This window comes from Dendrobates tinctorius, unplaced genomic scaffold (assembly GCF_039654945.1).
Source record: "Dendrobates tinctorius isolate UK_male_01 unplaced genomic scaffold, ASM3965494v1 ptg000004l, whole genome shotgun sequence".
NCBI lineage: Eukaryota > Metazoa > Chordata > Amphibia > Anura > Dendrobatidae > Dendrobates > Dendrobates tinctorius.
Window position 1 is genome coordinate 16,611,177 of NW_027361672.1, and position 15,758 is coordinate 16,626,934.

Here is a 15,758-nt window from a genome sequence, read left to right on the forward strand (position 1 = left end):
AGTCACTCTATAGTTTGTGTGAGTCTCTTTAAGGCCACGATCACACAATCAGTATTTGGTCTGTATTTTACATTACATTTGTAAGCCAAAATCAGGAGTGGAACAATCAGAGGAAAAGAATAATAGAAACAGGTCAACACTTCTGCATTTTTCACCCACTCCTGGTTTTGGCTTACAAATACTGATATAAAATACTGACCAAATACTGAGCGTGCCTTATAGTGTAAGTTTATGGAGCCTTATTCTGACACTCCATAGACTTACACTGTAAAAGCCACTTCCGGGGCACACTCAGAAGAGGAGCAGAACGGCGATGGATACCAGAGAAGGAGACAGTAAAAGAGTATATTGAGGAACGTTCACACATTCAGTATTTGTTCAATATTTTACAGCAGTATTTCTTAGCCAAAATCAGGAGAGGAACAATCAGATGAAAAGTATAATAGAAACAAGTCACCACTTCTGTATTTATCACTCTCTCCTGGTTTTGTATTACAAATACTGATGCAAAACCCTGACCAAATACTGAACGTGGCCTAATACACTCACCTTACACTACATGCATATTTACACACATTTAATGAAAAAATAAGTTCATATAAGTACTTCTCAAACCGCTTACCTTTGTGAGGTCTTTATATAGCTCTGGGTACAACAGTGCTGTTTCAGGCTTCACATCTTGATCCAGTACTAATGAGAAAACTGGAAACATTGTATAGATGGTTGCATACCTTGGAAAAAAAAATTAAAATAAGTAATAAAAAATAAATAAACAGAACCAAACTCTAAGAAGTTTAATATATGCATCTATAAGACTAAAATAGCAGAAATGACCATGGTCACAAAAACAGTAAAATATAGAGCACACCACACAATCTAAAGCTTGAAAACAGAACACGCCATGGTGTATCCACGCGACAGAGGAACCCTGCTGGGGAGGCAGCAAGGAGAACTGAGGGGGTAAGTTGCAATTTATGAATTACCGCATTTCTCCAACATTCCTGATGAGATACAATTACTACGCAAACATGTACGGCAAATGATTATTTCACGACTCTTCCATCAGTCGTTCACATGCCTGTTACTTGGCTGCTTCATCATTACTGTCAATGAGAAAACCACCATGTACCTGGGTTGGATACGCAGCTGAATAGAACCCCTCCAGTGTCAATTACTTTCATTTGCCCGAAAATATCTGTTTTTTTCAAGGACATTATTTTTTTCTCCCTCACCATGTTAACCATTAGTGCATGAATAATATGGGAAAAACTAATTATAACATTTTCCTTTAGACATAATTAAATGGCAACCAACTGATCTTGGCCCTGATGTAATCAAACAAAAATAGTTTTGTTACCAAGTTGTCACCAAGTAAATACTAGTTTTAACTTACCCTACCATTAGGAATCCCTGGTACAAAGGAACAGATGCGAAATAGAAGACTGAGGAAAACACAGCCTTAAATGGAAACGAGAAATGAAAAATGAGTAAATTTACCATTTCCAACTTCAAGCCACGGACTGTTACCTAACCAATATTTCATGAGATAGTCAGTATTTAAAATAAGAGGAAATTCAATAAGATACAGGAGATCATATACAAGCTGTATGCATACTAGTAAAGGATCACAAAATTGAGACTTTCATAGGAGAGATTTAGCAATTTCCTGATTGGTGTACATGCACAACCATGTGTGCCAAAAGATGAGCCAATATCTTTAGTAAACTTTTATGACTCCTCTGAGTCATATCCCTTTTGATACTTATCATACCTAATCAAAAAGAAGCAAATCAGGGACATGTCATGCAAGCCAAAGTTATAGTAGACTTAAAGGGGTTGTCCACTATTAGGACAACCCCTCCTTGATCAAAGTCCATAAAATAATAAAGCTTATATTTACCTCCCAGGGTTCTCGTGCGGTTGTTGTGACACATAATGCTGGCGCCCAATCAGCCTTGGGACAGATCGAACATGAAGAGGAAATCTGGGCTGCAGCTGATCCTGGACTTCCTATTCCTGCACAATTTGAAAGGAGGCGGGGACAGTGACACCAGTGCCGATTGGGCGCCAGCGTCATGTGTCACAACAGCACGGGAGTCCCGGAAGACAGAGTGCCAACAACACGGGAAGGGTGCCAGCACGCGAAGAGAGTATCCTTTTAAAGAAGTTGTCCACTTCTGGGACAACTTCTTGTCATACCTTTCACTTGGCCGCCATAAAATAATATAGCTTTGTTATTTTATGGGGGCCAAGTGAAAGGTATGACAAGAAGTTGTCCAAGAAGTGGACAACTTCTTTAAAAGGATTGTCGAGGACTTATACATTGATGAGATAGAATAAGTCATCAATATCAGAACAGGACGGGGGTTTCTGACACCCAGCACTCCCACCGATCAGCTGTTTCATCTCCCCTGCTGCGGCCAGATATGCTCAGTGGACGCACAGCAACTCTGGTACTATTGAAGTGAATGGGAGCAAACAGTTGATAGCTGAGTATGTCAGGCATCAATCTTCCACTAATGCCAAAGCCTAAGGATACGTCATCAATATATAACTTCAGAAAGGCCACCTTAAAAAGGTGTTGTACAATGTCTTTCCTGCCTGATTTGACACTGGGTTTCTTTTGTATACAATATGTGCAACAGCATCCCTTCACAATGATGTCAGATCCATCCGGCGAAAGCTACACTTCCCCTTCTAGTTTAGACAGTTTGCATGAGGTAGCTTATGACAAATAATCGCAAGGAATATGCAATCTCAAGAAACCACCATTACAAATGGTAACGCGAGTTGTCCTCTTCTAGATAACCTCTTTTCAATGTTCCTTATGTGCATACTAATGTAAAAATGTAAAGTATACTTACCATGCAGACCGGCACCGCTCATCTGCTCGCAGCACTGTGTTCGTCGTTCCCCAGTGATCTCGTGGCTTTATGTGATGTGAGTGCTGAAGCCTATCAGCAGCCGAGGGGCCCAGTGCTTGGAGGAGAGAAGCGGCACCGGTCGAGTAGGTTGTTCCACTTTTTTTTATTTCACTAGGCAGATTGGGGATGTTAAAAGAGTAATGGTAATACAGTAGTGGACAACCTTTTTAACACTTTCAAGCTACTACATCTCACAGGTCAAATCAATTTCCACTTTTGAATAACTCCCTTTATATAACTGCATGTTTGGAGATGCAGCAGGGATCAGTATGACAATAAAATGATGACATAGTATCAATCATTTTCCTTAGGAAGTTAAGTAGACCTGCATAATTATGATGCACTATCTCAAGTAAAGGCTTCTTGTCCTTTGCTTTGTAAGAAGTAGAAATATTAGAATCTGACAATCCACCATAATATGCCCATAACAATAATGTAATAATATAAAATAGATCTCATGGCTATGGTCTACACTTCCATCATGGAGAACAGACTGCCATAAATCAGTTCGCAGCTTGTTGATGGGGGGAGGGGTCATAAACCTTCCCAGTAGCTTCCCACCCTCGATGCAGCAGGTGCTACCTGGCTAGTGAGGGTATGATAGGAATACACTGTAACCCAAGTACCTACTGGATAATACAGTGTATCGTCACATAAATATGAGCAAGTTACCTGCATAGTGGAAATAATAAGGCCTCTATGGATGACAAATTGCCCCAACGCTGCTGATCTTTTATAGCTGTTTCGACCATGCACCATTAGTAATCTGCCAATGTGTTTAAACTGGGTTATAGAAAAGTCAGCTGCAAGCGAAGCTTGCTTCCCCTCCTAGAAGAAAAATATCAAACGAAACTGTTACAAATGGTAATAAATATATTAAGACTTCGGAAGAACTATAAGGCTATGTGGCCACATTGCAGAAATGCAACTCCCTGCCGCGGGTAAAACGCATGCGGAATTCGCATGTGTTTTCCCGCAAAACACAAGCATTTTGCAAGCATTTTTAGCTTGCAGAATGCTTGCGCTTTTACAAGCGATATGAAGCATCGCTTGGAAAAGTGATTGACAGGTTGGTCACACTTGTCAAGCATAGCGCTTGACAAGTGTGACCAACGTTTTACTATTTATTCTGCCTATGCAGAATCAATAGTAAAAGATAGAATGTTAAAAATAGTAAGAAAAAATAAAAACAGGGATATACTTACCTTCTGGTGGCCCCCGGAGCCCTCCCGGTCGTCACTGTCGCTGGCGACAAGTTCCGTTCCAGGGATGCCTTGCGACAATGAACCTCTGATGACGTAGCGGTCTCGCGAGACCACTACGTCAACAGAGGTCATTATCGCAATGCATCCCTGGGAACAGAACTTGCCGCCAGTGCCAATGACGACCGAGAGGGCTCCGGGGGCCGCCAGAAGGTAAGTATATTCCTATTTTTTATTTTACTTCTATTTTACACAGGAATATGGTACCCAGGGCCTGGAAGAGAGAGTCCTCTCCTCCAGGACCCTGGGTACCATCCACACATGAAACGCTCACTTTACGTATGGTGGGCATAGCCACATGCGTAAAGTGAGCGTTTCAATGCAATCCTATGGCGGCGGAAGAAATAATGGACATGCTGTGGATTTTACCGCTATGCAATTCCGCAGCATTGACACAGCAAATGCGGAATCCCATGGGGATGCGTTTTTTAAGCGTTTCTGCGGCCGTAAAAACGCGGCAGAAACGCTAAAAAAGCAACGTGGGAACACAGCCTAAGGCCATTCTTACATCCTGTTGTCGGCTGCAGACAAATATTACTGGATGATACCAATCCACACATGGTGGATGGGGGTCTGTGTTAGCAAATGTATTGGTTTATAATTATCTATATGCAACGTGTTGCCAAGAAGCAATATTTAAGGTAGCAGCAATATATATCATATTAGGGTAGCTATAAAAATAACTGAAAAATTATTTATTATGGGTTTTGGAGGAGAAAAACATGGATTTTTGTGATAACTCACCGTAAAATCCTTTTCTCCGAGACGCTCATTGGGGGACACAGATACTGTGGGTGTATGCTTCTGCCGCTAGGAGGCTGACACTAAGTGAAAAAAAGAGGATAGCTCCTCCTCCGCCGTATACAACCTCGCCCCTATTGCGGGCGGAAATCAGTTTTGTGCCAAAGCAGTAGGAGGACAACAAATCAGCCTTAATACAGGTACAACATGTCCAAATAACACCACCACCCTTATATCAAATAAGTAAATGCATATTAATTAAACAAAACAAGAGCCAACTGGCTAATAGGGTGGGTGCTGTGTTCCCCCAATAAGCGTCTCGGAGAAAAGGATTTTACGGTGAGTTATCACAAAAATCCATGTTTCTCCTTTGCCTCATTGGGGGACACAGATACTGTGGGACATCCTAAAGCAGTCCCTGGGTGGGAGATTGACTCACCGATCCAAGCTACATGCACCTCTTGTTTAAAGGTGCGCCACCGCTGCTTGGAGAATCCTTATACCCAGGCTCACATCCGCCGAGACCTGAGTATGGATATTATAATATTTGGCAAATGTGTGCAGGCTGGACCAGGTTGCTGCCTGCCTCTAATGATGTAGGACTCTTGAATAGTCAAATGAATCTATCTGGCTATGGTCGATTTTGTGGTAGCGAGTCCCTTCTTGCGCTCCTTGGGGAGCACGAACAGCGTGTCCATCTGACGAAAGGGTTCAGTCCTCGACACGTACCTCCGGAGGGCTCTTACCAGGTCTATCGTGTGAAGAGCCTTTTCCACACGGCGCACCGGTGCTGGACAAAATGAAGGCAAGACAACATCTTCATTAATGCGAAAAGAGGACACGACTTTCGGCAGAAAAGGAGGGGCTGGTCTGAGCACTACCTTATCCTTATGGAAAGTGAGGAACGGAGCTCGGCAGGATAGGGCCGCCAGCTCTGAAACCCGTCTGATAGAAGTGATGGCCACTAGGAACACCACTTTACAGGAAGGTACCTCAAAGAGATAGTCTTCACCTGCAGATTGGTCGAAACTCTGCGCTGGAACAGGACGGATAAGGCCGATATTTGTCTCCTAAGGGAACTTGGGGCCAAGTCCGAGTCTAGGCCCGACTGGAGAAAAGCCAAGAGAAACACTGCGGCCTCGCCACCAAGCAAAGAACACCTTCCAGGTGTGGTGGTAAATTTGCGCTGAAGCAGGCTCCCGGGCGCTAACCATTGTGGCGACCACCTTGCTCCCAAACCCTGCCTGGGTTAGAATCCAAGATTCAATGGCCATGCCGTCAAACACAGGGCCCCTGAGTTCGGGTGGCAAATCGGCCCTTGAGAAAGTAGATCTGGGCGCTCTGGCAGGTGCCAAGGAACGTCGGCAAGCAGCTGCATTAGATCTGCGTACCACGCTCGACGGGGCCAGTCTGGGGCCAGGAGAATTGCCGGAACCCCTTTCGTCTTCATCTTCTTGATGACCCTCGGCAGTAGTGGCAGCGGGGGAAATAGAAATGGGAGGCGAAACTGGTTCCATGGCAGAACCAACGCGTCCACAGCGATTGCCTGCGGGTCCCTGGCCCGAGCGACATATGTGGGCACCTTGGCGTTCACTCTGGATGCCATCAGGTCCACGTCCGGAGTTCCCCACAGCTGACAAATCTGCTGGAAGACTTCGGGATGTAGAGACCACTCTCCGGACGCAAGAGCCTGCCGGCTGAGAAAGTCTGCCGCCCAATTTTCCACGCCCGGGATGTGTACAGCCGAAATCACCAAGTGGTTTGCTTCGGCCCACTGAAGAACATGCCCCACCTCGCGCATGGTTGCTCTGCTGCTGGTGCTCCCTTAGTGATTTATTTAAGCCACCGCCGTGGTGTTGTCCGATTGAATTCGGACAGGGCGGCCTGCTAGAAAGTGATGAAACCTTTGCAGGGCCAGCCGAATTGCTCGTATCTCCAATAAGTTGACCGGGAGGCGTGCCTCCTGTGGCGACCACCATCCCTGGGTTGTGTGGTGGCGAAACTCCGCTCCCCAGCCGAGGAGACTGGCGTCGGTTGTCATCACCAACCAATGGTCTGGGGGGGAAAGGTTTCCCCTGGGTCAGAGAGGAACTGGTTAACCACCATCCGAGCGACTGCCTGACTTGAGAGGACAGTCGGCACCGCCGATCGAGCGTGAAAGGATTCTTGTCCCAGGCTGACAAGAGGGCGTGCTGCAAGTGGCGAAGATGGAACTGGGCGAACGGTATCGCTTCCATTGCTGCCACCATTTTCCCTAGAATCCTCATCTGGGATCGGATGGTATGAGGGACTGGTTGGCGAAGTGTCTGGACTCCCTGCCGGAGAGCCAGTATCTTTACCTGAGGGAGAATTACCAACCCTCGGCAAGTGTCGAAGATCATTCCTAAGAAGGAAATCCTCTGAGCTGGCACAAGGGATGTCGTCTTCGCATTGACCAACCACCCTAAGCGGGCAAGAGTATCTAGCGTGATGCTGACATTTTCCTCGCATGCCCATATTGACGGGCCCTTGATGGGGCCCACTCCTGGGGATTCGACACATTGGTCACGGTTGCAGGGGAGGGCTCCTGGGTGCGTTCGGATTCGCAGGCTTCGCATAATCGCTTGCTTTGCGCCTGTGGAAACGCAGCACGACAAGAGATGCATGCAGCGTAAAAGAACGTGTGCGTCTTTGCTTTTTCGGACATGCTGTATCTGTCCGCTGCTGGGGAGGGGGGAGGAGGTAGCACCTCGTTTTCCCTGTAGCGTGGCCTCTCGGGCAGCACTTACCACAGTCCTGCGCCCCCCATTCCTGGGCGCTTCTACCTTCAAATCGCACTCCAGCAGCTGTGGGAGTGAGCCACCAGCATACAAAAAACTGCTCTAGGGGCGGTACTTCCGTTCTGCGGCCTAGCCGCGCTCCGAAGCCAGGGCCTAAATTTCTTCGCCGCCGCCCATTGCCGGAAGTGACGTGCGGCCCGGAGGCGGGACTTCCAGCCGCGGCCTAGCTCCAGCTAAAGCCGCGGCCTCAATTTATCCCCTACCAGGCCTGTGGGGGGCACAGTTCCATGGCACTACTTTCTGGCGCGGCGCCGCCTGACAGATCCAGCCACTCTCAGCCTTGCATGGCCGGTGGCTTCCGCCGGCTGCGGGCTCCAGCCCTCGGATCTTTGCAGGAGCCCTCCCAGAACTTCTCCTCACTGATGATCCTCTTCAGCTTCCTGAGCGCAGGTATGTGAGGGGACCTTGAAAAAAATAGGACAGTGCAGGCACCCTAGCTCCATCTAACTCCTTCAGGAGGTGAGGAGAGGGAACGTCCGCCACCTTGCAGCACCGCAGTCTAAGCATTGGTGGAGCAGTGGGGGCCGCATGGACTAGTCTTGTGCCTCTGTACAGCCCATGGTTTCAATACCTAGGGGTGGTCAGGGCTATGTCCGGCATTGTGTCCCACGACACGGGAGAGGATACGTGGAGGGACACTCGCACGTGCTCGCCCGTTGTTGGTTTGGGGAAATCGGACCCTTTCAATAGGATCTGTTTCCCCTGTCTCATCTTCATGGGAAAAAGATGAAAAAAAGTCTTGAGAAAAACCAGACGTGTGCCTCCATGGACACAAAGCAAAAAACTGATTTCCGCCCCCAATATGGGCGAGGGTGTATACGGCGGAGGAGGAGCTAACCTTTTTATTTCACTTAGTGTCAGCCTCCTAGTGGCAGAAGCATACATCCACAGTATCTGTGTCCCCCAATGAGGCGAAGGAGAAAAAGTAATCTTCACACAGGACAGTCCAAGGATTAGGCTACCTAATGAGCCTCGCTAGGCAACAGTTGTGGGAACTTCTAAGAAAGACGTGTTCTTCTCATATTTTGGATCCAAGCCCAAAAAGCGGGCACTGGCAACGTGTGAGAGAGCCACCATCATTAGAGTTGAGCGACTTTGGTCGCATCGGGTTTCATGAAACAAAATTTGTTTCAGATGAAACTGGTCCGACTAGGGCAAAAAAAGTCGTAGTTTCGTCCGAAACCTGACCCCAATGCAAGTCAATGGGGATTAAAAGTCGGCATTGAGCGGATGACATTCATCCACTCAATGCCGACTTTTAATCCCCATTGACTTGCATTGGGGTCGGGTTTCGGAAGAAACTCCGACTTTTTTTTGCCCTAGTCGGACCAGTTTCATCTGAAACAAATTTTGTTTCATGAAACCCGATCCAACCAAAGTCACTCAACTCTAACCATCATCATCATGACAAATAGTATAGACAGATTTTCATTTTGAGGTGCAGAAGGCTCAGAGCTTGTGTTGGTATAAAGAAGCCAAAATCATCTGGTCAGTGGCCTGAAAGCCCAGTATATTTTTTTTACATGAAAATAATATAAACTGGTTGCCATCAGTGGTGAACCTAATCTTCTACTTGGAATCGGTCACACTTATGTTCTAATACTTCTCTATGAGAGAATTACACTACATTGGCTACATTACAGCTTTATTATTTCTCCTAGTTAGCATCTCAAGGAAAATACTAACCCGTAATCATTTAACCCCTTCATGACAGCCAGTATATTTACTGACCTAAGATATAAGGGAATATCATCCCCATACAGGTGACAATCCAGCAGCTGTCGGCTGTCCACTATATCTGACAACTTGCTGTATCACAAATGATCGGTGTTGGCACCATCCATATCTGTTTACCCCCTTAGTTACTGCGGCGCTTTCTGCTGTGACGACGAGCGACGCGTGGAGCCGGGCAGGAGGACGCAGGATCGCCGCGTCTGACAGGTAAGTAGCGATCCCCGTCCGCAGCGATGTCGCTGGTGAGATCTGCCTGTGTGGCAGCTCACTAGCGACCACCTAGCGATGCACCAGCGATCCTGACTGCGTCATATCGCTAGTCGGGATCGCTGGTGCATCGCTAGTTGTAACGGTACCCTTAGAGTCTGCCGGCTATAGCGGCCAGTTCAGAAGTTAGCGACATTTAGGTGGTAAAACACTTTTTCATTCTGGCTATACCACTTCGCATTAATTCCTGAAAATCACCTGAAAGGTTAATAAACTACCTGACAGCAGTTTTCAATATGTCAGGGGGTGCAGTTTTTAAAATGGTATCATGTTTGGGGTTTTTCAATATGTAGCACCCCTAAAGTCACTTCAAACTTGGATAGGTCCCTCAAAAAAATAAATTTTGTAAATTTCCTTGAAAAAATGAAAAATTATTGCTACATTTTTAAACCTCCTAAATGGCTAACAAAATAAATTAGCGTTTTAAAAATGGTGCTGATGTAAAGCAGGCATGAGGGAAATGTTATTTATTAATGTTTTTCTGTGGTATGACTATCTGAATTAAAGGGATAATTATTCAAAATTTGAAAATTGCAATTTTTTTTAAATTTGTCAAGTTTCTGATATGTTTTATAAATAAACACAAAATATATCAATCTAAATTTACTATTATCATAAATTATAATGTGCCACGAAAAAAGAGTCTCAAAATCACTGGGATTTGTTGAAGCGTTCCAGAGTTATCACCACATAAAGTGACACTGGTCGGAATTTAAAAAATTGGCCCGGTCACGAAGGGGTTTTAACTACTTAAATCTTACCTTTCCCTCTATGCCAATGCCACAGTCCGCTGCTTGGATCATGCTTACATCATTACCTCCATCTCCTGAATAAACAAATATATAGTTATATCAGACACTAAGCTGAAAAGCCCCCGCGTCACCTTGGAAAAAAAAACTAAAGTGGACAAGGCATTGGGCAAAAGAAGGGAGCCTAGCTTGCCAATTTGGTTATGCCAGAATCAGCAGGGCTGACGTAGGTACAGGTTTGTAAATGTTCCCATATAAATACAATAAGAATTATTTTTTTTTAAGTATAAAGGAATTACTTTTATTTTTTTGGATTGATAGTTTTTCAATAATAGCGTGAAGCAGGAATGAGGAAATCTAAATTCTTACCACTTCTTTGAAGTCACTTTCCACAAAAAAGATGAACATTGTACTGCAGCCTGTACTCTGTGAATGAAGGGCTACCAGCATTGTGCCATAACTAATCTGTGCCCCTCTGACATTACAGAAGTGGTGTATTTCAATTATTCCCTCCTGCTGAATACACTAGTAACAGTTTATCTAGAATTTTTGTTATTATACACTACATTATAAAGTTAAATAAAGATCATTTTTATGTTCTCTTCCATATGCTCATAGCTCCCTAAAATGCAGAATCTCCCCTATCGAGAACAGAATTGTAAAAACTAATTTTCTGCTAGTAAATTGGAACTTGAAATAAACTGAAGAAACATACACGCTTAGGAAAAAGAGATTGTTTTTGCTTTTCATTTGTATCAATATTTGTAAAATGTCAGAGTAGGGTTAAATTAGATTTACATTGAAACGCAAAGCTTATTAATCACAGAGTCACGGCTCCTCTTACCTATGGCACAGGTGCGTCTTCCGGTATGCTGTTGTAGAAGCTTCACAATCTGCGCTTTTTGGGTTGGTGAACACCGGCAGCACACAACGGCCGGGCACTGACAGGCAAGCTCAACAAATTCATGCTCATAATATTTTAAGCACACCTAGAGGAAGAAGGGATGCAACCAAAATGACTCCTGGTCTTAAATTTTCTAATATAGCGTACTTATTAGTTCTGTCTAATGTACACACGTACATGGGACTGCTATTCTCCTGATCAGTGGGCGTTCCACAGTGATCATAGATTTATCACTTATCCAATGAATAGATGGTAAATATCTTTCAATGACCAATCCCTTTTAAGCCAAGGTTTCATACGGTCTTTGAAAATCATGACATCTGCTGCTGTCCATAGAATGTAGCTCTAGCTTTGATGAGATTTTCATAGGACTGATAGCAGATAATCAGCTTAGAAATGTTGCACAAAAGGTGAAGCTGTTTCATGACAAAAACCTTAGTTTATTTCATAGACAGTGGTCCATGGATATTTCTATTTAGTCCATCAAAACTTCTGCTGCATTGAGCATATTCAGATTCAACATGCCTGATCCCTTGTTTTCCTGAGCTTGCTTAGGCCTCTTTCACACATCCGTTTTTCACAGTCAGGCGAGTTCCGGCTATTTTTAGTAAAACCGGATCCGGCGAAATGCAATGCCAGATCCGGTTTTCCCCCCATTGACTTGTATTAGCGTCGGATCGCGCCGGATAGCCATGAGGCTCGTCCGATTTTTACCGGATCCGGCAATATGTCTCAATCCGACGTCTGGAAAAAACGGCAACTGTAACGTTCCTTGTATCCGGTGAAAAAGCCGGAAGCACCGCATCCGGCGCTTCCGGCTTTTTAACACAATGAAAGTCTATGAGCGCCGCAATGCGCCGGATCCGGTGGCCGGATCCGTTTTTTTTGGTCTGAGCATGCTCAGTAGCCCTGCCCACAGCAAACATACCCACCATGACAGTGGGACCCTCAGCCCTCATATTGGGACAGCCAATATGCCAGCCAAGAGAGGAGCCAGCCGCAGGAGAAGGCAGGAGAGTACCGCACCACCCCAAATGAAGTCAAGGGACCTTGTTGAACAGGCAGAGGAGAGTCCACCAGCAGACGACAGACAGTAATTATCACATCCCCCATTCCTCAAAAATTTAACCAATTTTTTGTCTTTCAGCCAGGGCCATGGAATATCAATATATTCATTGGCCCTTTGTTTCTCTTTATTCCCCAGCAGAAGCCGCCCTATAGAAGCAGCAGCACCAGCAGCAGCAACAGGAACGGGCGTTTAACGGTAATTTTTTATTTCCACAATCCATCATCTCTGGAATATATGTCTTTTCATTGGCTTTTATTTCAAAACAGGAATCACAAGCTGAAGAGGATCTCCCAGAAGAAGAACGAAGAGGTGGACAGATACCTGGAGTGGGCTCGCAATTGGTAAGTTTCCTGCATCAATCGCAGAAACACAACATCACACTACACATAGAAAACAATTTAGTGCAGACATCACACAGCAAACACATATGCCTACATCCAAGCGCATAATTTATTTTTATTTTTTCTAGTCTTCCGAATCTGGTGCTCGGCCAAGAGGTCCTCGCAGTGCCTCCCAGGGTCGTTGGCGTGAGCGACGCGGCGGTCACCATCGTGTAAGTTTAATTTTTTTTTTTTTTTTTTACATTTCTTAGTAGTGTGGAGGCTAATGTTTTTTTTTCTCTTTTTCTTTAACAGGCTTCACAGCGTGTTCCCGACTCTGGCGGTGAGGAGGGGGGATTGACGTGGACCTCCTCATCGATCTGGTCAGAGAAAGGGAGCCGCTGTGGAATATGGGGGACCGCCGCCATGTCGATCTTATTGTGACCCGTCAGCTCTGGGAGAAAATCTGTTCGCTCCCTGTGGACCGCTGGGAGGACCTTGATGCTCAGGCCCAGATTCAAGAGCGTAAGTATATACAGTTCCGGTTGCTGGATATAAAGCAGTGTTTCCCAAACTCCAGTCCTCATGGGTCATGCTTTCAGGATTTCCTTTTGAGCAACACTATGGAAATCCTGAAAACATAACCCGTGGGGGGCATGAGGAGTGGAGTTTGGGAAACACTGATGTTGTATACTAACCACTTTGTGCTTTCTCGTTTCAGGGGAGAGAATTGTGAAGCGGTGGCAGTCTGTGAGGGATCGTTTCAAGAAGGAGTTCAACAAAGAGATGCGGGCCCCGAGTGGATCTGGAGGACGCAGGAGCAAGTACAAGTACGCACGAGCCCTGTCATTCCTCCGGGCAACAATGGTCACCAGAAGGTAAATATTACACACCCCATGTAAAAAAAAAATGTTTACATGTCTAATTTTTTTTCAGCCAGGACCATGCCATGTCACTATATTGTCTTTTTTCCTCTTTATTCCACAGCACGGTGACCAGCACTCGGGAGCCTGCACGGTTGGACCCTTCTGGGGCGATCCCTGAGGAGACCGGCACCGAGGGACACTTTGACCACCCCGGCCCATCTGCACCTTCCCAGCCTTCCCTCACATTCGATCCATCTCTCCCATCCACCAGCGCTGGAGCATCGTGGCCACCTACATTACATGAATCCGCTGGAGAGGAGATCGCTTTCCCTTTACCCCACCCTTCTGCCGCTGCCACCTCTAGTACACCTGCGGGTACTGGGCGGCAGCGGTAGAGGGGTCAGCAAAAGACCTATGCGCCCGAGTTCTTGCATCTGAATGCATCTTTCCAGAACTGTCTTAAAATCTTGTCAGAGTACATTGCCGCAGGCTTTCAGCAGATGAACTGGAGTTGAATAATTGAAAAAATTTTTGGCACTCAACTTTTGCGATATGTGAAGTATTTTATTTGCAGTCACAAATATTAGACGTTTCGGCTATGACAATAAGCCTTCATCAGTACACTGCAAATTTTACAAAATATATACATGCAAAAAAATCAGACACTACTTATAGTACAGAAATACAAGAAAATTTTTTTTTTAAACAATAGTAATCCAAAGAATGAAACTAAAATCAGTGCACAAGTGATTAGGGAGGACGGTTTGAAGGTATTGAAGGAAGGGATTTCAAAAAGGAAAAAAAATGAAAAAGAAATGAAAAAGGAAAAAACAAAACAAAATGAAAAAATGCAAACCTACCAAGACTGCTAGACTCAGCGTCCCGTTACGACCTACCTTGTTTAGCGACTCATCTGACTTTTGCCAGAAATTTGAGCAAATATTAAATAAATGCTCTTTTGACCTGATGACCCTCACTGTGGAACATTTACAAGCAGCCATTAATACCAGTCGTGATACTATCAAAAATACTGAATCACAACTGGCTTCTTCCAGCACAACCGAGGAACTTAGTTCCCTAAAGTATAAACTCAAGGGGGTCATAGATCAGCATTAACGTGACACTGAGTAGAGGAAGAGGATTAAGTTCCAAAGAGACACGGAGATTATAATAGCAATAGGGTGTATCATTGGTGTTATAACACTACTTCTCGATCTAAGTCCTCCAGGTTTGATCACCAGTCTTCCAACGATCCTTCCACATATGGATCTGACACGGATAGAAGGAACTATAGACCTGGACAGTCACATTTTTTAGATCAACGCAGAAGACACCCCCGCAGAAGAGGATCCGCCGCAGCCAGCGGAGGAAGAAATTCAGATTCTCAAAGGATAACGAGATCTCAGGTACAGACTCCCTAGTCATTAATATTTCCTCCAGAACTCTCAGTGTCGCAGAGAATAACCTTTTGCAGAAGGGCCTATCCTTTTGCCCTTCGTTTAGAATGAGCACTTTTCAAATGGACATGGACCTACAGTGGTTTTATCGCCGCATAAGACTTCTTGTACATTTTGCTAAAAAGGATAAAGAGGTAATTCCCCCTCTATCTACCATCTCATGTCCGATTTCTATTGATCGCTTAGGACTCCGTAATAAGAGTACTTATCGACCTCCATCTAGCTCACATGCAGTTGAATCCTTTATTGAATTTGTAGACAAAGCATTTCAGAAATTACGTCAGGATATTGAGAGAGGGATTCTACATGTTTCTCCTAATTTAGATGCGGTGGACTTCCAAGCTTTGGAAGCCCTCCGACAAGACTCTAGTATCATCATCAAACCCGCCAATAAGGGCAGGGTGATCTTAGTAATGGACAGACAAGACTATATGAGGGAAGTAATACGCCAATTGAGTGACAGTTCAGTTTATTCAATTTTACCACATGACCCAACGAGAGGGGTCAGAGATTCCATTATTACTGATTACACTACGAGAAGCGTGATTGATGTTAAAACACGTGACTTTCTGACAAAGACGGACCCCATTACCCCAGTTTTTTACATTTTACCAAAGGTACACAAGAGGTTAGAGTGTCCCCCTGG

At 45.0% G+C, this 15,758-nt stretch overlaps 1 protein-coding gene across 2 annotated transcripts in view; it reads right to left on the minus strand.

The window, feature by feature from the left end:
* ATP9B (ATPase phospholipid transporting 9B (putative)) overlaps positions 1–15,758 on the minus strand; it is a 478,099-nt gene that overhangs the window by 32,918 nt on the left and 429,423 nt on the right. For both annotated transcript variants that reach the window (XM_073566404.1, XM_073566400.1), the window contains exons 22-26: positions 11,341–11,485; positions 10,509–10,573; positions 3,597–3,752; positions 1,394–1,458; positions 623–731 (exon numbers count right to left, since the gene is read on the minus strand). In XM_073566404.1, coding sequence (XP_073422505.1) covers positions 623–731; positions 1,394–1,458; positions 3,597–3,752; positions 10,509–10,573; positions 11,341–11,485 — 540 coding nt within the window. The remainder of the gene's footprint in view (positions 1–622; positions 732–1,393; positions 1,459–3,596; positions 3,753–10,508; positions 10,574–11,340; positions 11,486–15,758) is intronic.